General features: G+C 40.8%; 9 protein-coding genes across 9 annotated transcripts; 7 read left to right on the top strand and 2 right to left on the bottom strand.

Annotated features, from left to right (window-relative positions):
* Positions 1-3034: 3034 nt before the first annotated feature.
* On the top strand, positions 3035-8431 carry GCK72_008863 (uncharacterized protein; the record flags this gene model as incomplete). The annotated part of the gene is made up of 9 exons (XM_003107483.2): positions 3035-3163; positions 3211-3490; positions 4214-4739; positions 5370-5900; positions 6308-6574; positions 7163-7280; positions 7326-7670; positions 8119-8286; positions 8330-8431. The coding sequence occupies 9 exons, from the start codon at positions 3035-3037 to the stop codon at positions 8429-8431; spliced, it is 2466 nt and encodes an 821-aa protein (XP_003107531.2).
* A 611-nt stretch (positions 8432-9042) lies between these two features.
* On the top strand, positions 9043-10047 carry GCK72_008862 (uncharacterized protein; the record flags this gene model as incomplete). The annotated part of the gene is made up of 3 exons (XM_053727088.1): positions 9043-9226; positions 9300-9630; positions 9729-10047. 3 exons carry the CDS (start codon positions 9043-9045, stop codon positions 10045-10047), a joined length of 834 nt encoding a protein of 277 aa, XP_053586665.1.
* Positions 9073-10610, bottom strand: GCK72_008861 (uncharacterized protein; the record flags this gene model as incomplete). The annotated part of the gene is made up of 4 exons (XM_053727087.1): positions 9073-9263; positions 9355-9537; positions 9585-10394; positions 10445-10610. 4 exons carry the CDS (start codon positions 10608-10610, stop codon positions 9073-9075), a joined length of 1350 nt encoding a protein of 449 aa, XP_053586664.1.
* On the top strand, positions 10320-10676 carry GCK72_008860 (uncharacterized protein; the record flags this gene model as incomplete). Its single annotated transcript, XM_053727086.1, has 1 exon — positions 10320-10676. The coding sequence occupies one exon, from the start codon at positions 10320-10322 to the stop codon at positions 10674-10676; it is 357 nt and encodes a 118-aa protein (XP_053586663.1).
* Positions 10677-13264: 2588 nt separating this feature from the next.
* On the top strand, positions 13265-15069 carry GCK72_008859 (uncharacterized protein; the record flags this gene model as incomplete). Its single annotated transcript, XM_003107647.2, has 7 exons — positions 13265-13418; positions 13462-13600; positions 13666-13770; positions 13825-13936; positions 14055-14240; positions 14453-14613; positions 14799-15069. 7 exons carry the CDS (start codon positions 13265-13267, stop codon positions 15067-15069), a joined length of 1128 nt encoding a protein of 375 aa, XP_003107695.2.
* A 659-nt stretch (positions 15070-15728) lies between these two features.
* Positions 15729-16188, top strand: GCK72_008858 (uncharacterized protein; the record flags this gene model as incomplete). The annotated part of the gene is made up of 2 exons (XM_053727085.1): positions 15729-15751; positions 15804-16188. 2 exons carry the CDS (start codon positions 15729-15731, stop codon positions 16186-16188), a joined length of 408 nt encoding a protein of 135 aa, XP_053586662.1.
* Positions 15781-16996, bottom strand: GCK72_008857 (uncharacterized protein; the record flags this gene model as incomplete). The annotated part of the gene is made up of 3 exons (XM_003107613.2): positions 15781-16146; positions 16201-16682; positions 16729-16996. The coding sequence occupies 3 exons, from the start codon at positions 16994-16996 to the stop codon at positions 15781-15783; spliced, it is 1116 nt and encodes a 371-aa protein (XP_003107661.1).
* On the top strand, positions 16899-18112 carry GCK72_008856 (uncharacterized protein; the record flags this gene model as incomplete). The annotated part of the gene is made up of 2 exons (XM_053727084.1): positions 16899-16996; positions 17920-18112. The coding sequence occupies 2 exons, from the start codon at positions 16899-16901 to the stop codon at positions 18110-18112; spliced, it is 291 nt and encodes a 96-aa protein (XP_053586661.1).
* A 634-nt stretch (positions 18113-18746) lies between these two features.
* GCK72_008855 (uncharacterized protein) lies at positions 18747-22175 on the top strand (the record flags this gene model as incomplete). The annotated part of the gene is made up of 4 exons (XM_053727083.1): positions 18747-19073; positions 19912-20194; positions 20789-21214; positions 21901-22175. 4 exons carry the CDS (start codon positions 18747-18749, stop codon positions 22173-22175), a joined length of 1311 nt encoding a protein of 436 aa, XP_053586660.1.
* Between the last annotated feature and the right edge of the window lie 366 nt (positions 22176-22541).

The raw sequence follows: 22541 nt of genomic DNA, 5'->3' as shown, positions 1-22541 counted from the left end.
CTTTGAAAAATTTCAGCTAAGTCGCTACTTAAACCAGTTGAAATCAATTGGAATCAGATGAAAACTCGTAAATTCTGTCTAGTTAAGAAACATTATGCATACCTAAAAGATCACTGTAAAATCTGTATTGGACCACCTCTAATAGAAGGACCTTCTAAAAATTTTCGGAAATGTCTCTGTTGGTCTGGGAGGTACAAGTATAAGTCTAGATTCTATCAATGAAAACTCTAAAAGTTTAATTGAAAGCGTGGTACAATAAGTTTTAGAAAATTTACAATTCAATTTTAGGGAGTTTGAACAAATAGAGGTTTTCCGGTAGCTTGAAACAAAGAAACCGACGGCGAGGTCACATTGCCTTTATAAAATAATGGAGAAAGATATTTGGATAAAAAAATTTTAACGAAATCTTACTTCACAAAGCTGATTAACATTTTCAGAATACAAATAAACGCGTTCTTTAATTCCAATTTCGTTAACATGTGGTACTTATAGTTAGCAAAAGTGGGACTCAAATTGAAAAACTTTTGATCGGAACTAATTTGAAATTGAAATGTTAAAGAAACCATTATAACGAAAAAAAAACTGCAACTATCAAGAAAGACAAAACAATTTCAGCAGTAGGGTGAATAGAGAATTCCAGCAAAAATCTAGTGATGGGACCACCACGATTGGTATACAAATAAGAGAGAAAGAGAGAGAGAAGAGGGAAAACGAAGAGAAGGAGAAGATGAAGAGTGGGTTTTTGAAGAAAACACGACGACGATGGGGATGGAAAAGAAAAAGAAGACACGAAGAAGCAGAAGCAACGAAGAAAGAACGAGAGGGACCAATCAATACGAGAATTCTCTTGGCTATAGGGGAGATGCAAAAAAGAGAAAGAGAAGAGAGAGAGGCTCCGAGCCTTTTTCGACACACTCTACGTCTCACCAGTTGAATATACTATATCGTAACCCGGAGGGGGGTCTGGGGAGCCATCGGACACAAAGTGCAGGCGGGTGGCGGAAAAGAATTGGGAGGGGAGGAAAGGCGGCAAGTAAGTAAGCTCCCCTGGGAATCATTGTTTGGATGAAGAAGAAGAAGAAAGAAGAAGAAGACAAGTTGTTGAAGTTGAAGAAGAAACTGGAAGAGAAAAGAAGTAGATGAAGAGTGATGGATACAATCTGGAACACTTAGGAAAACTAGTATTTTGTGTTGGAGAATTCTGGAAATTGATACTTCTGTTACGGAAGAGCCGGCTTCAAAAAGTAACCAATTTTTATATATTTTTTCAATTGTTCACTGAAAATGTGCAAAATCTTGATGATTTTTCAGAATTTTTTCTAATTCTGAATCATAGTCGAAAATTTGACTTTTTCTAGAACAAAATTTCAAACATTTCGAAAAAATTTGAATTTTAAACTTTGACACCAATTGTTCGGACGTTCGAGCCAGCCCGGGCCTTGACAAGTATATACACACTACAGTATCGACCAAAATATATAATAGTTTGCTTTTTCAGTTGACAAAACCCAACTTTGAGAGGGTATCATGGTACCACCGAATTCCCCACAAAGCTAAAAAAGCTATTCTAAAGAATAGCTTTCCTTTGGAGTTGACAACTTTTTTGTACGGACACTCCCTAGCAAGTTACTTACGATAAAGTGATTTCTCACTTAAATCGACCCATTTCAGTGCTAAATAGAGTGATTTTTGAGATACACTCTTAAAATGACTATAACTCTCTAGGGAGTGTCCGCACAAAACAGTTGTCCACTACAAAAATGGAGATCTATTTTTGTACTGTTTGATCCGTAACAAAATTACTTTGTGAGTCTCCTGATTTCACCATGGCATACTCTCAAAGTTAGACAATTTCAACCGAAAAAGGCACAATTTTGTCAATGATAAACTATGATAGCTAGATTCATACACAAAAAACTGTCAATATTATGTGATATACGCTGATCAGTGACACCAATACACTGCATCAAAGTTTAGGTTGTTCACCGAAAACAAAAAAAATAATTACAACTTTTCAAACGGCACTGTGAAACGCTTCCATTTCGTTACAGAGCCCTATCATTGAAAAAAATAGATCTACCATTACTCTATCGGCAATCAGGCACTCCATCTTGCTTCGGCTCTCCTGTAGAGCACTGGATATTCCGAAGTTCCTCAATTATAATATTTTCAAACACTGGTTACAACTTAAAAATACATGTTTCCATTCAGAAAATGCAACTTCAACTTTGAGAATGCATATCTTCATTACTGACGATTGGATTGCTTCAAGTGTAATTGTTTTGTATAGATCAAACCTATACCTTCGTTTTGGTAGTCGTCCACTCTTTGGTACAATCATTCACACTAAAGTTACACACGATTGGAGTATGCAACCTTGGGATTCCGAAACGTTTTGGGGTGAAGATACTCTGTCGAGTTACAACTTTCGAGGATGTGCTCGTATAGAAAAGTTGTTTACTACAAAAATCAAGATCTAGTCTAGAAATAAACAAAGCGTTAACACATACACTTACTCGGTTATTTGGGAAAGCGGTACACATTTTAAAAAATCACCATTCTGATTTTTACAGTAATTTTTTATCATCTACAGACATTGTCATTTTCAGTCACCACTTGCAATTCAATATAATTGAGATCAAAAAGATAAAAAGTTTATCAATTGAATAATTTGAACATAGAAATTCCGTATGATTGATGAAGACATAAATACAGCGATGTACACGGAAAACGTAAATAACTCGTTAGTTCCAACAAGAAAAACTCTTAAAAAGGTTCAATATGATTTTCATTGTTTTCACTTCAATTTCAATAGTTTTTCATATATTAAACCTGAAACTAACATGGGATTCCAGTACCAACAAACTTTCTGGCAAAATCTTTATTTGAACATCCGCCGATTGAATGCACTCACAATAGAGCGCACTTGTATCCCAAACCGAATTATTTCGCGATTTTAATGCAACTTTTCGATAAAACTTTGTATATTTCTTTCAAATTGTAAGTGTTTATATTAAAAATGAAATTTTCAGAAATGACGAGTAATAAACGAAACTTGGAGACCATCACAATCGATGATTCGGATGAAGAAGACCAAAAAGAGCCCATTGCAAAAAAACCGACCACTTCAAACTACTCTGCATGGGCTGAAATATTCAATAAAGTGAGTTATTCTGTTGATTTTCATAAAATTTGATATCTAAATTGCAGAAAAAAGCAGAAGCATCAGTTGTTTCAGCAGCAGAAAAAGCGAAAAAAGATGCAGAAAAAGAGAGACAACGTCAAAAATTGAAAGATGCGATTAATGAAAGAAAACGAAGAGAAGCGTTGCTAGAAAACTCAAAAAAAGCGAAACAAGAATCACCGAAAGTGATAAAAACTGAAAAACCGGTGAAAAAAGAAGAGAAATTTGAAAAGTCTGATTCACCGGGACCCTCGTATAGTCAGCCGACGGATACACAGGATTCTCAAGATTCGTCGGATTTTGTTGGTAAGAAGGCGTAGAAAATCTTTAGAAAACTGGTGAAATGTTATTCAGAAGTCTTTTTTTTTTGCAAAAATTTCACATTTTTTCATGAACACTGCGAAAAAGAACTGCAGAAAGCCGATTTTTTTCAAGTTTAAATTCAATTATTTTATTTTTGGCTCTAAAATTCAGTATTTTCAGGTTTTCAGACGTCACAATGAATGAAAAAAGCTCTCATGAGCCAGAAAACACGAGAATTTTTGTGGAAATTTACTCTTTTGATACAGAAAAACCGATTTTCAGGAATTTCAGTCAATATTTTATTTTCCAAAAAATGTAACAGTTTCAGAGCATCCTCAAGTACATTATGTGCAATTTTCGTTTGAAACAGTTTTCTGCCAAAAAAGTTATACACTTTTTTCTGAAAATCAGTTTTTCTGTATCAAAAAAGTCAATTTCTTACCGAAATTCACATTTTTAGCTCATTTCGATATGGATGGGACACTTTTTTTCATAAATTGCGACGTCTGAAAACCTGAAAACCCGCATTTTCAGTGCAAAAACAAAAATAATTTATTGTTAGTTAAAATGTGAAAAAATCGGCTTCACGTTTCTTGCAGTTCTTTTTCTGAGTGTGGGAGACCGTGCTTTTAGTCAAGAAAATTCGGAGAACAATGAACAAAAAACCACAAGTATCAACTGAAAACCAATAAGTTCTTCACTGCAATCTGAATTTTAAATTTCCAGCCAACCCCCTTGCTATCGGAACCGGCGAGCGTCTCATTCGTGGTCAGGATATCATCGAACGACGAGATAAAGTGTTCCTCGAACTATTTCTCCACAAAAAGTACCGAAGTCGTCTCCAAATGCAAGCAATCAACTGTATCCTCAAACGGAAATGCGATGTCTACGTGTCACTTCCAACTGGTGCTGGAAAATCGCTTTGCTATCAGCTGCCATCGATTGTTCACGGAGGAGTTACTGTAGTGGTGTCCCCATTGATTGCATTGATGAAAGATCAGATTTCATCGTTGAGACGGAAAGGAATCCCTTGCGAAACACTGAATTCCACGTTGACAACTGTGGAGAGAAGCAGGATTTGGAGAGAATTGGGAAAGGAGAAACCGACGATTCGAATGTTGTATATTACGGCGGAGGGATGTGCGACGGAGGGAATTAAAAAGTTGTTGGGGGACTTGACGAAACGAGATGTGTTGAGATATATTGTGGTGGATGAAGCACATTGTGTCACGCAGTGGGGACATGATTTTAGGTACGAATTAGATGGGAATCTGAATCGTTGAATCTTGCAATTAGATTATATTCCCAAAATACAGAAAACTCGGACATCCGGCAAACAGAATAATATATAGCAAGAAGAGTTTAAAGAATATCAATTTTGGCAAAGGAAAGCGGAAGTTGCGGTTGAAAATGACTGAAAATCTGCTGAATAAGCATGAAAATTGCGTTTTTCTATTATTTCCACACAAAATCTACGGATTTTCTGCTCTTCGAGAAAAATGTCAAAAAAGTGAGGAAAATTGGGAAAAATTGGACCAGAAACATCTGATTTCCTCTGAAAACCACCATCTGGCGTGCCTTTGACGCCATTTTCAGTCTCCGGCGTCGTACTTGGCTGCCAAATACGAAATTTAACGGACTTTTGTTGATGTCCGTCTATTTTCAGAAAAAAACTGAAAAGTTTACCATTCTGTACGGAAAAGCTTGAATGTTCATTCAAAAACTAGATTTTCTAGCATTTTTCTTCAAAAAAAATTCAAATATTTCGCTTGAGAAAAACCGATAACTCTCTGAAAATCATCAAAGAAAATCACCGAGCTTCTGGGAACTCCAGAAGTGCACATTTCACTATTTTTTAGAATTCAAAGCTCCACATTTCCAGACCCGACTACCTGACTCTCGGCTCTCTCCGTGATGTGTGTCCAGGCGTTCCGTGGGTTGCACTCACTGCCACTGCTAATGCAAAAGCACAAGACGACATCGCCTTCCAGCTGAAATTGAGAAATCCAGAGAGCTTCAAAGCAGGAACATATCGAGACAACTTGTTTTATGATGTTTGTATGAGAGATCATCTTTCGTCGGCACCAGAAAATCACATGGCCTCATTCATCACCAAATGCCTCACCGTTGACATCAAAACCAGCACGCCAAGCTTGACGAAAAATGAGAAATCGGGAAGATCACAGAATAAGAAAACGTTCGTCGGGTCCGCCATCGTTTACTGTAGATCCAGAAATGAGTGTGAACAAGTGGCGAAGATGTTGGTGATAGCTGGAATACCAGCAATGGCATATCACGCTGGATTAGGGAAAAAAGATAGAAATGAGGTGCAGGAGCAGTGGATGAGCAATGAGATTCCGGTGGTGGCGGCGACGGTGGCGTTCGGAATGGGAATCGATAAACCGGATGTGAGGTTGGAATGACAACTCAACGAAATTCTTCTTATACAGTACCGCTCAAAAGTGTATTAAGCTTTGCTTGTTTCAGTGGAAAATCCCCAACTTTGAAAGGGTGTCATAGTGAAACTAACTGTTTTACAAAATAACTTTTTATGGAATCGAACAGACCAAGAGTAGAACTCCATTTTTGTAGTTGACCACTTTTTTGTACGGACACTCCTTAGAGAGTTATGGTCATTTGAAGGGGACAGCTCAAAAATAGCACTAAAATGAAGTTCTACTCTTGGCCTGGTCGATCCCATAAAATGTTATTTTGTGGGACACTTAGTTTTACTATGACACACTCTCAAAGTTGGGCATTTTCAACTTAAAAAATCAAAACTTAATACACTTTTGAGCGGTACTGTACCTATGTTTTTAGAGCTGTCATTCACTGGTCTCCATCTCAAAACCTTGCTGGATACTACCAGGAAGCCGGTAGAGCTGGGAGAGACGGAAAACGAAGTTATTGCCGGATTTACTATTCGAAACAAGACAAGAACGCACTGAACTTTTTGGTTTCTGGAGAGTTGGCCAAGTTGAGAGAGAAGGCGAAAAAGAATAATGCGGATGGAGAAAAAGCGGCGATGCAAATCAAATCGATACAGACGGGGCTGCAGAAGATGTTGGATTATTGTGAGAGTGCGAAGTAAGGAGATGGCTGTCTGTGTGTCTGGGAATGTACGGATGTCCGAAATAGACACATTTTTAGAAAAAGCTGAAAACTAAAACTAAAACTAAAAATTAGATTTTCCGCTCAAAATATGTACCGAATGACTGGTAAAATGAGGAACTTGGCAATTTTTTCTAAAAATTAAAATTTTCTGTTTTTCGAACACTGAAAACTGGAAAAAAGCTGATTTTCTTCAGTTTTCTTTCATTTGAGACCAAAATCTCCAAAAACCCTTTTTTTTCGAAATTTTGAGCAATTTCTGTTTTTAATCGATTTACAATAATTTTCAGTCCTAATATCTCATATTTCTGTAAAATTTCAATGTATTTTTTGATAAAATTTTCTGAAAAATGATCGAATTCAGGCCGAAGTCCTGATTTTATGCTCCGGTTTGTTGATTTTTGACAGAAAATCTCACAATTTTGAAAAATGGAATCTCAAAACCGCTAAACATTTTAGTTTTTTTCTAGAATTCAGCATGAAACCAGCTGAAACGCGATCATTCTGAAACTCAATTTTTTTCCAAAATTTTTCATTTTGGCGTCTTCAATCTCACATTTCCAGATGTCGCCACGTGTCAATCGCTACTTTCTTCGATGACACCGATTGTCGGCCGTGTAAAACCAACTGTGACTATTGTAGAGACCCGACGAAAACTACTCGAAATGCCGAAGCTTTTGTTGTGAGTGGTCCCTTTTGCAACTAAACGAGAAGTTTCATTTTCCAGAATAGCGAAGAATCAACTGGACGAAGCATGTCCCGAAGGCCAGGAACATCATCCGGCGAATCAGGATTCGATACGATTTACGGGGGAGGAAAGCGTGGCGGAGAGACAGAAGACGAGTTGCTCTCATCGTCGACGTCTTCGAAAGATGCGATGGATCGAATGGAACGAGAAGAGGCGAGACGAGTACGAGGAGTTATCGATAGTGAATTCGCGAAACGGAGGAGACAAGCACCGTCGGTACCGGCTGCTGCGAGAGGAGCTGGAGCATCGAGAAGAGTCGAGCCAGCGACGGATGTTTCGGTGATTAAACCAGAGCAGTCCGTAATAAAAAATGTTTCTTTAGAGGTGAGTAGTTTTCAGATTGCTAACAAGGTAAGTCTTTGGAGACTCCACTTTCAAACGACCTATAAATTTGGTTATAGGTATTTTCGACCACGGGGAGTCCACTTCTGCGGCCAAAGCCTGCTAAATTTCCCTGCGAGCCGAGTTATGAGCTCTCAAACTTTGCATATGATTAAGATTTTTCTCATGGAATTCCAATTCGACTAGTAGTATACGCAAGATATTCTTAGTGGCGTATATGCGGCCGATTTGGAATTCTGTGTGAACATGCCTAGCCATATGAAAACTTTGAGAGCTCATAACTCGGCTCGCAGAGAAATTTTGCAGGTTTTAATGGCAGAAATGGATTTCTCGTGATCGAAAATACTAAAAACCTAATTTATAGGTTGTTTGAATCCGCGACTCCAAAGACTTCTCTTGTAAGATGTTTCAAAATTTCGCTTTCTTTCAGTCCCGCGAAAACTGGGTTCGCTTCCTGCTCCGAGCTCTCGAATCCAACTGGATAGTCGCTGGACCACCCGCCGGCACTACCATCAAACAGTGCGCCGAACAGTTGGAATATGGAATGTACTCGATTTCGAAAAACGAGACAACCTATAAAAACAAGTGTGGCCATAAGGTAATTCTAAAAATAATATTTCTCTCACAATTGTTCTCTTCAGCTCGCCGAAATCAAGAAGCTCACGATGAAGAACGCGCCGTTCCACTATACGAATACGACGATTGAGCAAAATGGTTTCGTGAAAGCTGCCGATTTGACATGACGATTAGAGGAATGTAATTTATGTTTTAGTCATTTGTTTTATCTTTATGCGATATTTATGTCAACATATCAGTTTCTTTTTTTTCCTAGATCACTAATTTATATTGTTTTAACTTTATGAATATTAATTTTGATGCTTTGTTTTGTTTGATGCCAGTTCCCTTTCAGCACAAGTCTTTTGACCTAATTCGTACTGGCAACTTCTATTGAATCGCCAATTATTACTTTTTTCCTCCGGAATTCAGAGCAATTTGAAACCCATTTGAGGTCACAATTCACTTTGCAAGAGGTCGCGCGAGGTGGGCCTGAGAAAGAAACCGAAAACGAACACAATACAAATATTTGTGCGCACTTTTCGGGTTTTTAATGCACAAAGCTCTTGAGAACATCAGAACAGAGAAGAAGACAAAAAAGGTTGATCCACTTTCATAGCATTCACTTCACTCAGACGCAAATTTTCAGAGATAAAACGAGACTGAAAGTCTCCAAAAAACAAAAAAGCAAATAAATTAGAGAACGGGTCGAAGGAAGGTGGGGAGTGTGAGAGTGGGACTCATTTGACAAGTGAGAAAAGAAGAATTTGAAAAGGGGGAGTGGATTGGGTGGAATAGAATGCTTAGGAGCGAAAAAGAAAGAATCAGTTTATTGCTCCTCGTACGTCTCTCCGGCCTCTCCATCGGCGTATCCCTCGGCGTCATCTTCGGCGGTGGCCTCCTGGTACTGTTGGTACTCGGAGATGAGATCGTTCATGTTGCTCTCGGCCTCGGTGAACTCCATCTCGTCCATTCCCTCACCAGTGTACCAATGGAGGAAGGCCTTACGGCGGAACATAGCTGGAAAATATGAGTTTTAGAAGTGAAGCCGCATAGTTTTTGATGAAATTTGCTTCAAACAGCAAATCTCTTCCGATAGGAAAGTTCTTACCGGTGAATTGCTCCGAGATGCGCTTGAAGAGCTCTTGGATGGCGGTGGAGTTTCCGACGAAGGTAGCGGCCATCTTGAGTCCACGTGGTGGGATGTCGCAAACGGCGGTCTTGACATTGTTTGGAATCCATTCGACGAAGTACGAGGAGTTCTTGTTTTGAACGTTGAGCATTTGCTCGTCGACTTCCTGGAAGATAATAATATAAAAGACATTAGGGCGGAATATAAACTCGCTCTCATCGACATGCGTCCACGGAACATGGCGGCGACGGTGAGGTAACGTCCGTGTCTTGGGTCGCAAGCAGCCATCATGTTCTTGGCGTCGAACATTTGTTGGGTGAGCTCGGCGACGGTGAGAGCACGGTACGCTTGAGTTCCCTTGGCGGACAATGGGGCGAATCCTGGCATGAAGAAGTGGAGACGTGGGAATGGCACCATGTTGACGGCCAACTTGCGGAGATCGGCGTTGAGCTGTCCTGGGAATCGGAGGCAGGTGGTAACTCCGGACATCGTGAGCGAAACGAGATGGTTCAAGTCTCCGTATGTTGGGTTGGTGAGCTTGAGTGTTCTGTAGCAGATGTCGTAGAGGGCCTCGTTATCGATACAGTAGGTCTCATCGGTGTTCTCAACGAGCTGGTGGACGGAGAGGGTGGCGTTGTATGGCTCGACGACGGTGTCAGAGACCTTTGGTGATGGTACAACCGAGAATGAGCTCATGATTCTGTCTGGGTACTCTTCGCGGATCTTGGAGATAAGAAGGGTTCCCATTCCTGATCCGGTACCTCCTCCGAGGGAGTGAGTGAGCTGGAATCCTTGGAGACAGTCGCATCCCTCAGCCTCCTTACGGATAACGTCGAGAACGTTGTCGACGAGCTCAGCTCCCTCTGTGTAATGTCCCTTGGCCCAGTTGTTTCCGGCTCCGCTTTGTCCGAACACAAAGTTATCAGGGCGGAACAACTGTCCGAATGGACCGGAACGGACAGAATCCATGGTTCCTGGTTCGAGATCGACCAAAACTGCGCGTGGAACATACTTGCCGTCTGGAAAAGTTACTCATTAGTACACAGAATTCGATTAAATCGAAACTCACTGTTGGCCTCGTTGTAGTAGACATCGATGCGCTCCAACTGGAGATCGGTCTCTCCTTTGAAGGTTCCATCGGGCTGGATTCCGTGCTCGTCGGAGATGACTTCCCAGAATTTGGATCCGATTTGGTTTCCGCACTGTCCGGCTTGAACGTGGACGATCTCTCTCATTTTTGCTGCAAAATTCAGAGAATGAGAGATTGGAAAAAAGAAAAACGCGAAACGCGAAAAAGATAGAACACGTCAGAGGCAAGATTGATGAGCTGTGATTTTTTTCTAGTATAAGAGAAAAAGATTCAAACGAGTGTTGTAGAAAAATGTCAGAATGAGATTCAAAAACTGAATTTGAATTCGGGGATGTTGATCATAACCATCAAACACCACACGTTGCGAAATTTCGGAAAACAACCATTGCAGTTTTATGCAGTTCGGAGCAGCCACTTCTCATAATCGCTCAAAAAAGGAAACAAAAAGGGCGTTTAGCGGACATACTACCCTCTAGGATGGAATAGAGACGAAGTATAGGGCGGCGTCCGGCGCTGTGTGCACTCGGATCGATAATCGCGAGAACACGGGGCGCGCGGCGCCCGCTCGCATTAAAAAACCGCAGTGGCCACTACTCTCAACTGGGAATGAAGGCTGTGTCCAAAGGGGTGGGCTGGGGTGAAACCGATTGCGAAATATGTAGATATGGGTAGGGGAGCACACGCAGACATGGGAAGACAAGTCTATTGCGAAATACCATCAATTCTAGGGGCTTAATCCATTTGTTTTGCCAGTATGTCACCACTACAATTGGCAGAAGGAGACGAAAGACACAGATGGCTTTTCATCGGGTGCAATTTGGTGCGATTGGCGCAGTAATCCTATGGGAACCGAATGAAATGTGCCTAGATTTCTGTTTTCTTGTGGTTAGGCTGCTGCATCCGAAGAAAAAGAAGAAAAAACGTGGAACGAAATGGGAAATGGATGAGGGGAGAAGAGAGGAAAAACTAGTTCAATGCGATGGAAATCGTACCCGACGATTGACGCGGAGAAGGATTGCGGAAAACTGCGAAATTGAGAAGAGAAACGGAGGTGACGTGGCAATCGACTGGCTTTGTGGGGTCGACTATACAACTGGGCATCAGTCTACCATTCGACACCAAACAAAGGTCAATTACCGTAGTCGCTATGCATGCGGCGCGTCTTGATAGTCGGCAAGATGAGTATCAGATTCCGCTAAGAACGTTTGAACTGAGTTGTCCGAACCAGCTTGTTTGCAAGACTCAAAATTGAAGAGAAAAGAAAAAACCGACGAGTTAAGGGGTCGTGTGTGTCGGCACTGGGCATCGGGACGAAAAGAGCTCTCCCTTCGTTTCCACTCCCATCTCATCGCTCCGTTGTCGATGAGACACATTATACCAAGAGCGAGAAACATAGAGGGAGACACTGGCGCCGCCCGTCTCCTCGTCATTTCTCTCTCGCGCCCTCTATGTTTCGGGCCCCCGGCAAATGCTTTGTGACGGCCTTGACCATCGGCCGTCAACGATGGATGTCCCTTCAGTTAGCAGCCCAACGCATTTGAAAATGTGCCCCATCCATCTAACATTTCGATGCGGCTGGTTGAACCTAACCTCTTACATGCTAGAGAAAAACCGAGTCATAATCGTTGATGACCTGGAACTCTAGAACTCGAAGAATTTACACTGATAAGACGCGATGCCAAAAAAAACCAAAAACTGATAAGAATGAAGCAAACAGCAAATAACTATTTTCGACTAGCAAAATGCAACAAGCAGCGAAAAACTAGGGAACGGAACCAAGTGGCAAGCTGTGCAAATAGGTTAGTACTAGTATAAGAGACCGTCGGCCAGCGAGTGATTGATCGTATCCGTCTGTGTATCCGGCTGAGCTGACCCGCAAGGACACATAATAATTGTGTAGTCGAGATAAAAGTGTGCGCTGGCCTTCGGCGAGAATTTAGGCCGATTTCTTTCGGTGGATGATTTTATTATAGTACAAGCAGATAGAGGAGAAGATTTTCGATAATTTGAAAACAAGGGAAAAACTGAAAAAGAAGAGGGGAGTTTTCCTCGTTTTCTCTGCTTATCACTCCGAAAATAATGTCAGTGTGGTCACAATCAATATAGAAATGATGAAAAGAGAGGAGAAACGGATGCTGACTCATTCGCTAACAAACGTTCGATATTTTTTAGGCCAACGCGTCAAATGGGCGGTATAAACGGATTCCGGGTAGGAATAGATAGGAAGAGAGAAACGTGCGAAGAAATGATCATTCTTATATATAAAACGCATGTGGAGTCTGTCCATCTGTCCCAATGTCCGCAAATTTTGAGAAATGAGAAAGAATGGCGGACGGGCCCAAAATCGAACTTGCGCTCTTTGCGCAGCGACCACCGCCTCGGACCATTCGGCCATTCGGACACTTTTGTAAAAAGTGTGGCCGCGTAAATAAGGAGAAGCCAGCCGGATGAAGCGCCGAAGGCGCGGCAGCCAGGCTGGTGATTTTATAAGAATAAAACCTAAAATGACTTTCGAAACTGAAAGAAGATCGAAAAATAATAAAAAGGAGATGTTTTTAGGCCGAACAAGCAAGAGGGAATGGGCCTTTTGAGAGCGGAAGAAAGGAAAATATAAGGAAAATGCTGCGAAAATTGAAAGAAAAAACGAAAAATGACTAGAGCAGCTGGAGAGAATGAATGAATCGGACAAGTGAAAGGAGGAGGTGCCCGCTCCTAAATTCAAAAAATGGCGCCCTAAAAAATTTCGCGCCAGTCTGCAGTTGCGCGTCACGGTGAACGCGAAATCTGTGTGAACACCGAATGTACACCGTACCCTGCGGAAAAAAGCGCTCATTCGAATTGAAGAGATTAATGGATCGAAAATTCAATTCCGATGAACAATGGTACATTTCGCCGCTTATCGAATTAAAAAATGTAAAAGAAGATCTATTAGATGGTCGGGAGGCTGGAGAAGGTAAAATTGTTATTTTAATTCTACTAAGTTAGTTTTTTTACAGTCACAATCGATAGAGAAGTCGAGGAGAAAGAAGGAAAAAGCGAAAAGGATTTAGAAATGGAAATGTGGCAGACCAGTATGGCCTGTGTAGAAGGAGTGACAGAGGAAGAAGCTGCTGCAGCGATTGAAGAAGTTTCAAAGTGTGTTTTTTTGTAAAAATGACCAAAATTTGAGAAATTTGAATAACAAAATCAATTAATTCCAGTCTCGACATGTTCCTCGTCCGTCCTGTAGATGTTTCGACTCGACGACTGGAAGATATGAAAGGAGATGAAACGTTTCTCGAAAAATCTCCACTTTTTACACACAAGTTAGATTTAAAATCAAGTTTTTGATGATAAAATTTAAATATTTTTATTTTTAGATCGGTGATAAAACGAGACGAGTTTCTAAAGACGTCGAGACAGAGAAAATCGCAATATGTGACATCACTGAAATACGATAAATATTTGATGAAAGGAGGACCGAATACTAATGTTAGTAATTCTGAAAATGGGAAAAAAGAACCAAAATTTTGAATTTTTTAAAGGTTTCTAATGTTTTCTACCATTTTTTTTCTCTTTTTTCACCAAAAAACCCTCATTCCTCTTACAGGTATACAGTCCACAATGCTCTCTAACCGAAAAATGCGAAGACGACATCGTGATGATCGTCGACGCGATGACACCCTACAATCGAATTCTTTTCTCCAATGAGCTCCGAAGCTCACGTCTTCTAAAGCCCCAGATGAAATTCCTCGTTCGTGGTGACTCCCTCTTGTCAGATTTGAGGCAGAGATTGGTGAGTTTAGCGTGATCTGCTGACATTTTAGACCGTTCTATTAGCACGGCTCGCTTCTCATGATCTCGCTTCTCACAACCGCGCTCTACCGAAACCGCAGAAAATAGTGTGCGATATTGAGAGACGCAAAGAAAAAGAGACATTTTTCATACGCGTTTCGGTGGAGCGCAGTTGTAAGAACTGTGCTCAGCTAATGATCCATATTTTTCCAGTCTTGCCAAAGCGACACAATCGTCCCATTAGAGAACGGATCCGAGTTGGAGCCACAGAATTTCGACAACTCATCTGCCGAACGGTTTCCATCCTCTTTCATCTTTATACATGACACATTTTATGTCGATTCGTCTGCAGAGAATGCAAAGGATATTTCATTGTCAGTTATCAGGCCGGCACGCTTCTTACAACCGCGCTCTATCGAAACCGAAGAAAATAGTGTGGGAAATTGAGAGACTCAGAGAAAAAAACATTTTTCTAGGGTATTTCGGGGGAGCGCAGTTGTAAGAACTGTGCCTTGATAATATAAAATTAATAAAAATCCCAATAATTTCCCATTTCCAGCCCAATCCGCAGATTTATGGAACAAAAAGAAATCTTCGATCCAGTGGATGCGAAACACATGGAAGGCGTCAAAATCATCGATTTGAAACTTCGTCTCGGACAACCGTACATCTTTCAACACTCGGGAAACTGTGAACATCTTTTGATTTTTCACGATTTGAGACTTCTTCACGAAACAGATCCACGTGGAATTGAAAAGTATCCATTCGTGTTATTCGAGAAGGGAAACGAGAGAAAGTGCGAGATGTGCAGGAAAGGACATGTTGAGTAAGTGGATGAGTTTCAGGTTGAAAATCAATTTTAAGGTTATATGCGGTCATAAAATTAAAATTTTTTTTCAAAATCAGTTTTGCTAAATTTTAATCCAAAATTATATTTTTATATTAAAAAATAAGTTTTGCCGTTTTCGGTCCAAAAACGCGTCTAAGGCGCCCCAGTTCTGCTATTTTTTGACATTTTTCTGCTCATATACGCGTCTCAGACGCCCCAGATTTCAAAATTTGACATTTTCCTGCTCAAAAACGCGTACAAGGCACCCCAGACTTAGAATTTTGTCAATTTTTGATACTTTTTATTGTTAGACGAAAAACGCGTCCAAGGCACCCCCGACTTCAGATTTTTGTCAATTTTTGATACTTTTTAGATGAAAAACGCGTCTCGGGCCCTCAGATTTTAGTATTTGGCATATTCCGGCTCAAAAACGCGTCCAAGGCGCCCCAGAACCCCACTTTCCAACAAAAATTCTAAAATTTGCATGTTTTCGTTTAAAGCCCTCTTTCTAGACGCTAAATGTGCAAAATTCAGTTAAAAAAGGTTAAAAATGGAAACCTGAAAACCCGTAAAAGAAACAAGAAATAAAATTTTTCACATTCATTAAAAAATAAGAAAAAGGACAATAAAAGGATACCATCCATCTCTCGTTTCTTGTGCATGCAGTGCTGTTGGCGTTTGTGGTAGGGGGTGCTGTTCATGGGATCTCAAATTAACCGTCCAACTTGTATCCAGCCTTAGCCTTACGGCAGAGGACGATAGTGTTGTCGGCACAGTTCTTGGCGGTGGCAGAGTGCTCCTTTCCTTGGTATCCGTATCCATACTTCTCGTTACGGACGTCAACCTTGGCCAAGATCTGCTTTCCTCCAGCGACATTGACAACTCCCACAGAGATGTCTCCCTTGTGGTTGTTAACGTGAACTGGGTGCCAGACCTTGTCTCCGAACTTGGCAGCCTCTGGGAATGGAATCCAGCCATAGTCGAAACCACGGACGCTATCCGGAAGATGGACAAGAAGTTGGATAGATCCGACATTCTTGCAGTACTCGTTGTTGAACCAAGAGAAGTTGGCAGCGATCTGAAAACCGAGATGTTAGAATTAGGATCCCGTCGTAGTTAAGACGCCTCTCACCTTTCCTCCCTCATTCCAGACACGTCCCATGACTGGCTCTCCTTGCATGTACCAGAGAGCAACATATTGATCTGGATTGACTCCTGGCAATGTGTCCAAAGTCTTGTCCAGCGCCTTGACCAAGGTACGAGTCGGCCATGGATCTCCCTCACGAATATCCATCCATTCGTCTCTCTCGACACGTGGCACTGGTTTCGGTGGTGGTGGAGCGGCTCCGCAAGCAGCGCACGGACAATGTGGTGGTCCACCAACACAGTTACGAGTGATGATGTACATGTCATTGAGTTGTGGTCCAGTTTGTTTGATCACCTTTCCGTTGAACGAGAACCAGGCGTCCTCGGTCTTGTTGTCAACGTATCCGAGAAGGTTTCCCTCGGCACGTTTCCAGAAGATTGGGAACGAGTCTCCGCAACGAACGAGTTGATGCTTGTCATCGAGCTTCTCAATACGGTCCTTGTACTTGATCCACTCGTACCAGAATCCTGAAATGAGGAAGTTAGAAGAAGCCCGACGCCACCATACGCTTACCTTGGTTGTTGTGGTCTCCGAGATATTGAAGAACCTGAATCTGTCCCTCCAACTGCGCCTTGGTGGTCAACTCAGCCTCCTTATACGGGAACGAGCACTCGACAACTCCTCCATTGTTCCACGAACGTCCATGAATCGGCTTTCCGTGTTTGTACCACAGAGCCACGTACATGTTCTGCTCTCCCATACATTTGACTGGACTTGGTGGGAATGGTGCTCCGATTGGTTGGAAGGCCCAAGTATCTTCTTTCGGCGGTGGGTTCGGCATGTCAGACGGACTTGTCTCTTTTGTCACACACAGGGGAATGAGCAACAAAATTGTGGTTTCTTGGAGTTTCAGAGCCTCCTTTATACGCAATTTCTTATCTATTTTAGAGATCTCTGGGCCAGTGGGTTTTTATGGTATCACGGGAATAATCATATGGAGGGTTTCACGGGAAAAAATGAAAAATTGAACGGAAAAGAATCTTCGAGAAATAAAAAAAAGAATTCAAGATTTTGGACTTTTTGGAATGATTTCAGATTAAAATCTGCTAAAAATCAGCTGAAAATTTAGAAAAAAATGAGGTTTTCGGAATGAAAATTGCTATAAGACGCCTAAAATAGTGTTTTTTGTCTGAGAATTTGGCTATTTGACTTTTTTTAACTGAAAATTTGAAAAAATATTAGCTCGGCACAGTTCTTACAACTGCGCTTCATCGAAATCTCCTTTGGAAATGTCTCTTTTTCTCTGAGTCTCTCAAATTTGCACACAATTTTCTTTGGTTTCGGTAGAGCGCGGTTGTAAGAAGCTTGCCGTGCTAATAAAGTTTTGAAAAAATAGCAATAAAACACTAAAAATTCACTAAAAACCGAATAAAAATGGCTATTTTTGAATTAAAAAAAGCCGAAACTGATCTAGAAAAGATTTCTAACTGAAAATCACCAACAATTTAAAAAAATCGGAAAAATTGTAAAACCCAATGAAAATTTCTCATAAATCCATCAAAAGTTGCTCAAATTCACTACGAACACCTTAATGTTCGAGAAAAGGAAATCGGTTGATTTTTGACCCGAAAGATCTCCGCAATAGGAGCCATATGGCAGTTTTCTGAAAACAAATTCTCAGAAACTATCGGAAAATTTCTCAAAAATTCAACAGAAGTTGCTCAAAATCACTACCAAAACCGTAATATTCTCCCCTATTTCCAGATTCGTCGTCGAACGTCACGAACTCCTTCCCAACACTTACACCTACTTCTGCCGTTCTTGCTTCCAAGAATTCAATTTCGTGCACGGCGTCAAAACTCACTCGTTCAACGCATGGCCATACACTGAATTGAAGAAAGTGGAGTGTGTACAGAATGGATGGCCGTTTGAGGAGCAGAATGAGATGGAGGACTAGTGACATCATTTTGTGAATTTTGTATAATTTTTGTCTTTTTTTTGAATTGCTGTACCGGTTTTATCACAACATATCCTGCCTCATATTGATCTGAATTTTGAAAAAGAAAACTGCTTTACTTTTAATTTATTTTTTTTTAAATCGCATTTCGCTATCTATCAAGGGTTTCGACCTGAATATTATCTGTGGAAAAAACTATTATGGGGTAATTCAGGGCATGTAAAAATGTATTCTAATTCATGTTTTACTATTCACGAACGGTGAAATTTTTATTTCGTTTTCACATGTTTTTCTCTCATTTTTCTACCATTATTTTCCTATTTCTACGCTTTTTTTCACCGTTTTTCTACAGTTTTCCGTCATCATTCCGGCAGTGAACATCAAAAGGATGCCGCCCGCGTCGAGATATCCAAATTCAATAATTCAATGCGCCTTTAAGGTTTTTAATGTTCACTGCCCGAATGGTGACGGAAAACTGTAGAAAAACGGTGAGAAAAGTGTAGAAAAAGGGAAAAATGATAGAAAAATGGGAGAAAACATGATTTTAGAAAAAAATGAGGTAAAATATGTACTAGAATACTTTTTACATGACCTTATCACATTCTTTTCCAAATCGAATCTTTCAGAAGTCACCATGGATAAAAAAATGGAGGATTTCCTAAATTTCGCTCAACCTAAAAAGGAGGAGCCGAAACAATTCATCCTTATCAAGTATCCAGGAATCGTTCAGGATGTGGATAAGGCGCTTCAAACAATGGGCGGTCTTCAATTGATCAGTCAATCCCACCTGAACAATCATTCTCTAGAATTGAGTCACACCCCTAATAACTCGTATACATCTCGTATAATGGCTGAAAGGAAGACTCAGGATAACGTCTCATCTGGAACACTTCATTTGGTGATGAAAGTGAGAAGGAAGAAGTCGAATCCGAAGAAAATGAAGACAAAGTTTTTGGGATTGGTGAGTTGCGAATGGTTAAAACCAGACGGTGTATGCAGCCGCTGGCTACTTTAGAGATGAAATTCAAGCTTAACTTGCCAGATCGGACTGTCGGCGCGTTCCCCTTCATCCACGCGCCACCCTGTGGAGTGGAAAGCGAGCAGCCGACGTTTCACGGGTTTGCCGACCGTCTTCCCCTTTTCTCTCTTCGACTTTGGCTTGAAAATCAGTTTTTTCACCCAGAAGATGTAGTTTTGAAAATTTTGAAAAAAGCAAAAGACAGGCATCATGAGGGGAAAACTTCTGATCTTCTGATCCAAGTTCGAAAAAAACCGGTTCAGTAAGGAGGGCTGTATTAGCACGGCACACTTCTTACGCGCTCTACCAAAACCAAAGAAAAATGGCTCCGGGACATTTCGCCACTAGACGTTTCGCCACCGGACGTTTCGCCACCAGACATTTCGCCACCGGACATTTCGCCACCAGACATTTCGCCACCAGACGTTTCGCCACCAAAAAATGGAGAATTTTCCGAATTTCCGAAGCTTTATAGGGAAAAAAAACATACCACTAGTATGCATTGATTATGCTAATTAAAGTGATGTGCTTTTTTCCCTATAAAGCTTCGGAAATTCTCCATTTTTTGGTGGCGAAACGTCCGGTGGCGAAATGTCTGGTGGCGAAATGTCCGGTGGCGAAATGTCTGGTGGCGAAATGTCCGGTGGCGAAACGTCTAGTGGCGAAATGTCCCGGAGCCAGAAAAATGTGTGTGGAATTGAGAGACTCAAAGAAAAAAAAGACATTTTTCAAGAGCATTTCGGGGGAGCGCAGTTGTACTAACTGTTTCTTTTTCTTCCAGATCAACACAGTCTACTCGTTCGACGTGATGTGTGATTTCCAGTACCTTCCACTCAAAAAACGAATAGGAACCGACGGTTTCGATGATTTGATTCCAAGACTCATTCCAACTGACATGTCATCTGCATTGAGTTGGTGGGATCAAACACAGTCACTACCCACTCCGTTGTTCCTTCCACCATATCAGTTCAGTCGTTATTTGACGCCGTCGACGAAGATTTTGGGACGAGAAACTGATCATACGGAGAAGACGAGACGGGCGGTTCGAAGTGGATATGGACAGAGTGAGTTGGCATATAGATCAAGGTGTAGAGGGGATAAATCCTGAAACTTGTATCTGCAAAGCGGATGAAACGGGATACGACATAATTCTCTTCAAACGCTATGATCTGAAATTGAATATTTCAAACTGAAACTTGTCACGGGCCGGGCCAGGTCGAAATGGGATTTTTTCTCGGCCCGGCCCGGGGTTCGAAACTCTAAAATTTTAAAGTTTTTTGAAATTTTTTTCAAAAAATGTCGAATTTTTGACTATACTTCAGGATTCAATCAAAAGCTAGTTATGCATCAAAAATTGGGTTTTTTTCAATGTAAAATCTTTTTAAGATTCTAAAAATCCAGTCAAAAGTAAGTACCTTTTCTTGAAGCCGGGCCGAATATTGATAAGTTTGCTTAAATTTATATCTAGGCGAGTTCTGAAATAATCTGTAATTTGTCCCGGAGTATGCCATACTTATAGAAGTAGCCGAGATCTACATTTTGGTATATTTTTCAGCCTATACATTTGAGTTTGAAGCAAGTTACCCGGTTTGCAATTATCCTGGAAATGTTTTTGAAATCAAATTAGGAAAATTTCGTTACAAACAACCCATTTCCAGATCTCCGCGTGGAACGAAAAGCGCTCTCTGTCACTGTCATGGCGAACGACGAGTTCCCCCTGGAACCCTCCACTGAAGCAGTCGAAGAAGCACATTTCCGTTGCAAACACGACGAACCTCATCGTCTTCTGAAGGAACTATTCAACGAACGACCAATGTGGACTAGAATAGGATTACTGTATCGTACAAGAATAGATGATAGCTTATTGAGAAGTATCCTTCAAAAATATGCATTTTATATTCAAAGTGGTCCATGGGGACGGTTATGGTGTCGATTTGGATACGATCCGAGAAAGGATAAAGAGGGTGGATTGTATCAGACACTGATGGTTTCATTCAGACAACACGGAAGTATTCCAGAGAGACAGAGATTGAAAGTCTCTTCTGATAGAGCACAGACGATTAATCAGAATGGAGATGCTAATGGTAAGATCCAATCGCTTTTCTTCACCGTGAAATTATCAGAGTTGCAACGGGCCGGGAATTTCGAAATTTTCCGATATTTTCTGAAAAAATTCCTAAAGGGGCACACAACTAGTCCCAAATTTAGGATTTTTGATATGAATCGATTCAGGAAGCCAGGGGAAAGAGAAAGTTTCTCTCAGTGTCATGTCTGAAAATGCGTCTGAAGCGAGTTATGAGACCTCAAAGTGCCAAAAATCGCTCCTGTCGTGCAGTTTTCAGTACGTTTCAATAGAAATTCTGCTCGTCTCTACGTGAAATGCATTCATGAATGTTCATTTTTCGAAATTTTAAAAAGTTTTTGGAAATGTTCCTTTTTATTGAAATGTACTGAAAAATTGCACGAAAAGAAGCGATTTTTGGCATTTTGAGGTCTCATAACACGCTTCAGACGCATTTTCAGACATGACACTAAGAGAAAATTATCTTTTCCTGGCTTCCTGACTCGATTCATATCAAAAATCCTAAATTTGACAATGATTGTGTCCCCATTTAAGAAATTGTTTTCCGAAAAAATCGGGAAATTTTCGGAAAATAACGAATTTTTCTGTACTAAAGTTCCGAGCCGACCGGGCCTGATCGGAGAAATTCTGATTTCGACCCGGCCCGGCCCAACTCTGCGATTCTTCACCCTGAAATCACTGTTTCAGAACCCGTCTCCTACACGTACGAACAAGGAAAACTGCCACGTGTCCGTCAAATGTGGTACTGTGTGATGGACGTTCAACTGCCAAAAGCCGTCGAAGAACTCATCGGAATAGTGGAGACACAAGCGATGCCAACTGAAGAGGAAGTACGAGAAAAGGGATGGCTTCCACCGAATCTTTTGGATAGAATACGTGATTTGATCAAGGAGGACGTGGCGAAGACATCGAAAGAGTTGGAAGGGTCAATGTCAATGCATGGAGAGGATGATTTCATTTAAATTTTTGCTCTTTTCTTTGTTCTGTTTTGTATAATTTTGTTGAGTTTTGAGTTTCAAACTAATTTTTTTTATCAGTAAGCCATTAGAAAATCCTCCGATTTTTCAATTTTTCTTTTGTCATCATAAGATAGACAAGAACTATAATTAATCTAATGCGCGAAGTACTAGCGAGCGCGCGACTAAAAGGACTACAATATTATTAAAGAGAGAGAATTAATCCTAAATTGTGTGAAAGGTGTGTAAGAACAATCTGAAATAGGAAAGAAAGAGAACAAGACACAAGTAATCTTTTATTACCGTAAAAGGGATAAAAGGGAGAAAATATAAACTCCCAAACCGGAAACAAAGAGAGGCCTAAAATAAGTC

Source organism: Caenorhabditis remanei, chromosome III (assembly GCF_010183535.1).
Source record: "Caenorhabditis remanei strain PX506 chromosome III, whole genome shotgun sequence".
Classification (NCBI taxonomy): Eukaryota; Metazoa; Nematoda; class Chromadorea; order Rhabditida; family Rhabditidae; genus Caenorhabditis; species Caenorhabditis remanei.
The sequence above is the reverse complement of the archived record's forward strand: the minus strand, read 5'-3'. Positions and strand labels throughout refer to the sequence as shown.